General features: G+C 53.1%; 1 protein-coding gene across 1 annotated transcript; it reads right to left on the bottom strand.

Annotated features, from left to right (window-relative positions):
* Positions 1 to 1,323: 1,323 nt before the first annotated feature.
* On the bottom strand, positions 1,324 to 6,245 carry BSX (brain specific homeobox; the record flags this gene model as incomplete). Its single annotated transcript, XM_081037595.1, has 3 exons — positions 1,324 to 2,789; positions 3,811 to 4,007; positions 5,984 to 6,245. The coding sequence occupies 3 exons, from the start codon at positions 6,243 to 6,245 to the stop codon at positions 2,550 to 2,552; spliced, it is 699 nt and encodes a 232-aa protein (XP_080893721.1). The 3' UTR covers positions 1,324 to 2,549.
* Positions 6,246 to 6,463: the final 218 nt, after the last annotated feature.

Here is a 6,463-nt window from a genome sequence, read left to right as displayed (position 1 = left end):
AGTCACTTTAAAAATTTTTCCCAAGTCCCCTTTAGTAGCTGTTCTTCCAGGGATTAAAAGAATTTGAGACGGTTTTTCCCCTTGTGTAATAAAATCTACTTTCCCTTCCAGGTTGCCAAGAACATTCTTATTCACAAATAATTTTTCCCCTATAACAAAGTCTTTTGTTTTATTGTCAAAAATTCTTTATCTGTCAACATCTCCTGCCTTAAAACGATACTGTCATTATCTGAACGAGAAAGGAGAAATCTGAGCTTAAATTCACTTTTACTAACACATCTGTACAATGTAAGTAAATGAGAGAGGTGTTCTTATAAAGTGATAGAGGCAAAATGCCACTCAATAGGGGAAAGGAAGTGTACTGAGCAGAGAGATGAACAAGGAGTCAGAATAGACATTTTTTGTCCTGCTTTGGCTGTTCGGTCGCCCGGATTTCATGGGTAAATCCTACAATCTTGCCAAGCCTCAATTTCCTTAATTATGAAAGAAAGAAATTATTCTTGTCGGTGACTCACAAGATTGTTGATTGATAAAGAGCACTTTGGAAAATCCAAACAGCTATACAATGCTTATGTTTTTAAAGCAATAGCTTTACCTCCTAAATGATGTAGGTTGGATAAAGGTCTCACTCTGACACTTATCTTTGCTTAAGTTAATGTTCCCTAAACAAGCCTACTGTAAAAAAAAAAAAATCCCATTCCTACATTCATGGAATCATAGAATTTATATCTAGAAGGATCTTTAGGATTCATCCTCTTATTAGAGAAATGAGGAACCAAAAAAAAGATTAATTACAACCCAAGCTCACACCGCCGTTGTCTATATACAGGCAAACGTCATCTTATTGCTCTTAACTGGTGTTGCGTTTTCTATAACAAAAGACAAGACCCTCCACCAGCAAAACGATTACCACTGGCTTTATTGCGTTGCTCGCTTTATTACAGTGGTCTGGGACCTAACCGCAAAATCTCCCAGGTGTGCCTGTAATTATTATCCATCATAGAGCCCAAGGATCAGGACTCCACCTAGCCACTCTCGCTCTTTTCCAGCCTTTCTGGGCTCACTAACCTAAACGCACGAGCAGAGTAAAGGGAAGATGGGAAGCTGAGGTCGCTTCTGGCCCCGCTGCTATATTTTATAACTGTACTGGTTATGTAGTGACATCACGTAATTCGTTAGTGTAATTTCAAATTTATCAAAAGAGCTCTGCTTCTTCAGCATTTCGTAGTCAAAAATAATTGCGGTGACTTTTTCCGTACAGGTGAAACTCAAGACTGTTAAACGATTAAAAACTGAAAAATCGGGGTGGGGTAGACTGGATCTGTTAACTCAAGGTCAAGAATTAGCCTCATCCACCCTCACTGAGAACAGGAAACTGCCGGGGGCGGAAGGGCCCGCGCAGGGGACCCGCGGTTACAAAAGGTTCGCAGAAACTCGTGTTCGTTCCCAGTTTTATCCGCGAGCCCGTAATTATCTAAAGAAACTGCAAATCCGGGAGGAGAATAGAAGACCTCTCAGGGGAAAGGAAGAAAGGCCACGCACAGAGCCCATCAGATTCCTGCCCAACCTCAGTAGCCCCTGGTGCATACCCGAAAGGGGACGCGTCTTCCCCTTTAGCCTTAGGCTTGCTAAAAACTCCACCTTCCTTTAAAATGCAATGAGAATGAGCATTTCCACACACAACCCAGGAACACTCACTTTTAAAATAGGCCGTGGGACTTGGAAGAGTTGCGGGATAGGCGAGCGACAAGGTGGGGAAGCAGAAATTGCTCGGTGGGTGTTTTCTGCCCAAGCGCCTCGCGGCGCTCCGGCGCGGCTCAGTGTGGGGCCCAGGGTGAGGGGTAGAGGTGAGGGGGAGCGTAAAGGGCTCCGGTGCCGGGGACCACAAGCTCAGGAAGGATGCCAGAAGGCAGAACCGCTAGCTCTTGAATCGTGGCGGGAGAGGACCGAAGAGCCGCTCTGAGAAGAAGGGAGTCGCTTTAGTATTCGAGTTAGAGATGGGGGTAGGGGACCCGAGTGGGAGGTCAGAGACAAGCAGCGCGCGTCTCTCCCGGCAGGGACGTATTAAGGGTCAGGTCGTGGCTCTGCCTGTGTCCCCGCAGAACAGAAGGCCCAGACACCCGGCCGCTGACATGCAGCCAATCGGTCTGCCCAAAGAAGGACAAAGGGTCCGGGGGGAGAGGATGCGTAATCTGGACAACAGAGCTGGGGACAGGTGGCTGAGAGGTGAGGGCCCAGGGGTCCTGCGGTCCCGGAGGAGAAAACGGCCCCCCACAGATTTAAGAGAGCCTAGAACCCGAGGTCCAGTTTGCGCCGCTGATGGCACCGGGAAGAGCTGCCTCGGCGCTCACGCTCCCCGGGTGGGGACTCGCGGACTCGAGGAAGAGGAGGACCAAAAGTGGAGTCGCGACCCCGCCGTTTCAGCACGAGCTGGAGAGCAGACAGGTGTGTTTTGTTTGTCTTCCAGGAGCGGATCTCTGAGTGTTCAGGTCCGGGAGGGAACAGCGCCCGCCCCGCGGTCACTTCCTTGCCTCCTGCAGCCTGGCCGCTCAGAGCACCTGCGGCCCTGAGCCGAGCTCCCCCTCGTCCCCAATGTCCACCTCGTCCTCCGGCTCGGTCAGCACGAAGGGGCCGGCGGGCAGACCCAGCCGAGCCTCGACGGGCGCGCTCTCTGCGCCGCGGGGGCTGCGCTCAGGGCTCGCGGGCCCATCCGGTGCTTTGGACTCGTCGTGACTTTTCCTTAGCTGCTTTTTATGCTTCATCCGCCGGTTCTGGAACCACGTTTTCACCTGATTTCGGAGAGAGAAAAACCCCACGTCATTCCTTCAGTCCCATAGTTACTGAGCTAAGATCTGAGCGATTGCTGTGGCTTAGGAGAATGGACAGCAATCTACTGACGAATTATTTATTCAAGAGTTGTGATAGTCTCACGATTGGGTTAAGTCACACCTGGCTGCTCACAGGTTATATTTTAGGTTGAATGAGAATCAAACATCCCAAGGATCCCAGGAGTAATTGTCTGGAAATAACGATGAGAATAAAAATGGTGTGCTTTGTAAATACCAATCTTGTTTTTAATTAGAATTACTACTAGCGAGTAATGCGTGCATGTCTCCTTTACCTACATTCTATGATTATGACATCTAAATACCTGGTCCAGCAAGACTCCTGGACAGGACGACGAGAATCAAACCTGCTGATTCTCGTCAGAGTTAGAAAATCCTCGGGGCCCGGCAGGGCTAATGGTTTCACAGCAAGGTGGGTCTCCACGTACATGGAAGGTGAGAGGGGGAGTGGAGGAAGGAGTTCTGAGGTTACAGGAGAACAGCTTCTGGAGGAAGAGAAACGGTTCTTCCGTTCAGGACAGGGCAACAGGGAGAAACTTAAATTACAGCGTCAGGGGTATGGATATGAAGGCTCGCACCTGTGAGAGACTAAAATGAGAAGGAAGAAAATCTCTTTGTGTGGGCTTCTCACAGGGCAGGAACCCGTCCGACCTCTTATTCTGTGTCTGACACGGGTTCTGGGCTTGATCCAGGAGGAGTGGGAAAGGCACCGAAATGACAGTTCTCAAACAGGGAGCGATCGTCAGAATCACCAGGGGAGCTTTTCCTCCATGCCCAGAGCCCGCAGGAGAGATTTTCCTTCCGTGAGGCTGACATACGGTTGGAAGTGTAGGTAGTTTAGCTAAGCATCTTTGGAGACGCCTAGAGCCACGGGTGCGGGGCCGTTCCCACTCAAGAACTCCGCTACGGGTGCGGAAGGGGTTAGGCGCTGGGGGGGAGCAGGCCTCCCTCCGGGCAGGCCCACCTGCGTCTCGGACAGGCTGAGGGCCGTGGCCAGCTCCACCCGCTCCGGCGTGGACAGGTAGCGCTGGATTTCGAACCTCTTCTCCAGGCCAGACAGCTGCGAGTCGGAGAACACGGTGCGAGCCTTGCGGCGGCGGCAGTGCTTCCCCGGCAGCTCGGCGTGCGGCGGGTGCGGGAACAGCGCCGGGACGGGCACCCCTGCGGAAGGAAGAGCGGTCCAGTGGGCAGGGCCGCGTCACTGGCGCAACCCGGCTGCAGTCCTGCCACTGGCCCTCGCGCCGCAGTCCCCTCCTCGCCCCACAGCTGCTCGAGCTCTTCTCCCAGGAATCGCAGGGCACGGGAGGGGAGGAAAGATCACAAAAATAGCGTGTGGAGATCTTTCTCAGGAAGGCCATCTAGAAATACAAACAATAAGCAGTAGGCAAAACGGAAAAACATTTTGTCAAAGAGATCGGGAGCCTTAAAAGATGTCTTCCTAGAGACACTCGGCTAGCGCCAGTCCTCTGCTGCTCCTCCCGAAGTTTTCCTGCGAACGTCGCGCGGTCTAAGAGTTCTCGCCCACCACCCCAGCCCACCCGCGTCCTTCCCACACCCCTGGTGACGCTTAGTGTGGTTCTCGGGCCAGTAGACGCGTGGAGGTCATCTTGCCTCCCAACCTCACTGAGAAACACCTTCCTCTCTCCGGAGCCGCCGCCTAAGGGAACACATCAAAACTCTGGGCCCGAGGAGCGCCAGGGCGCGGACCGAAGGGCAGTTCCCGCCTCGCACGTTTCCTTCTCAGATTCCCGGGCAGCTGGGAACCCAACTCTCTCATCTGCTGGTCACTCTTTTCATTCTTTCCCTGCGACCCCAAGCAAAAGGATGGAAGGGCTTTTCCGCGGCAAGACGAGGAGACTTTTTCTTTTGTCTTTCCCGACCCTCGAAGGTTTTACTGTGTCGGAGAGGCATCAAGCAGGCGAACCGCCACAGATATCAACATCAGCCAATCCCAGGAAAAACAAAGCAAAAAGCAATCCGTGTCAGCCTCGCGGGGCTTCGGCCACTGCTCTTTGGGGGAAACATGGATACAACCCCGAAGAGACTGTTGCTGGTTGGGTGCTGAAACCGAGGCCGAGATTCGGACCTCAGCGCCGGCTTTCTAATTGCCCTTCCACCCCAGGGCCCCAGCGTCTGGGTTTTCCCGCTTCAAAAACACTTTTAGCTTTTGTTGTGGAGTCCAGTGCCCACGTCTCACAAACTGTCTCATGTCTTTCCACAGGCCCCGCGGGAACCAGAGTTGTTCTTCCGACTTCGCTCTGCACCTGGACTCAACGAATTATTCTCTTCTAACTGGAATGAAATGCCTGAGAAGAAAGTGTGAATGTGGCCTTTCAGAGAGAGGCAGAAAAAAATCTGTGTCTTTCCCCACCATCTCCCAGTCCCAACCAGAATTTGCTGGTCCCGGCTCCTTGCCAGGCCTGGCAAATCAAAACACTTTGGTGCCAGTTTCCACCGACTCCAGCAACTGGGGCAGAGAGGGCAGCTGAGTCCACGAGTGTGAGTTACATGCTAGAGGTCGGGAGTGAAGAGGGTTAAACAGGAGCCGCATCCCTCCCGCCCCCTTTTTATTTTTCCTTATACTTTGTCCCTTATTGGGGCCAGACCAAACCTTCAGTCTTCAGAATACCCCAAACCCTCCTTTATTTCTACGCCCCCACAATATGGTTGGCCAATGCTCAGCACCTGGGAGGAGAAAGCTGGTTCGGTTGGAGCCTTCTGAGCTTCAGAGCTGCAAAGTTGAGTTCTGTCCTATGGATGGGGGAGGGGAGTGGTTAGGAATCTCCTTCAGAGCCGGGAGAGGCAGAGAATTGGGCCTGAGAGCTGGACCAAAGTGGCCAGGAAGACCATGAGGAAGGAGGCTGAGCACTGCCCACCAAGAATACCGTCAAAACCTCCAGCCACCTCTTGGCTAAGTGCGTTTCCTCCATTGTAAAGTGTGCGGAGTGAGCACGAGTTATCCCCAAGCGTTGACATGCCTCAAAGAAACTCCGCAGTGTTTTCAGTCATATCCCCAACCTTACACTGTTACTTAGGGAAGGAGGCCGCCAAGCCAGGCTCAATCACACACAGGCTTAAGGGCTCCACTGGAAGACCTGTTCTCTCGCTCCCCAAACCCTGAAGCCCCTGTTACTTACCGGAGGTGGTGAGGAAATAAGGGTGGTGGTGGTCTCCCTTATGCAGAGGGTGATGGGGGTGAGGAGCCAGGAGGGTGGGTGTGGGCATGAGAGGGTAGCCATAGTCCAGCAGAGGCACCCGGGAGGCCAGAGAGCTGGTGAAATGGTCGGGGGCCACCTCCCGTAACGGCTTGGGCTTGTGCAGCAGGATGTCCTCGATGAAGAAGGATGTGGGCCTCTGAGAAGACGCCGGGTGCAGAGGGGAGGTGAAGTTGAGATTCATCTTGAGCCCAGCGCCGGCCACAGGGCGAGGGCAGGGGACCCAGTGTAGGAAGCGGGCAGCGTCCCAACAAGCCTGGTCGAGCGTCGACAACCACCCTGCGAGGCTTGGGTTCCCGCGGCTCTTTCCTCGGCCAGGGCTACCCCGGAGCTGGAGAGGCGAGAAAACAAGCTCCTGCGTCGGTTGGGTCTAAGTGCAGGAGAATTGGCAGCTTGGAGAGG

Source organism: Rhinolophus hipposideros (genome assembly GCF_964194185.1).
Source record: "Rhinolophus hipposideros genome assembly, chromosome: 24".
NCBI classification, from domain to species: Eukaryota; Metazoa; Chordata; class Mammalia; order Chiroptera; family Rhinolophidae; genus Rhinolophus; species Rhinolophus hipposideros.
This window is presented reverse-complemented; position numbering and strand designations above follow the sequence as displayed.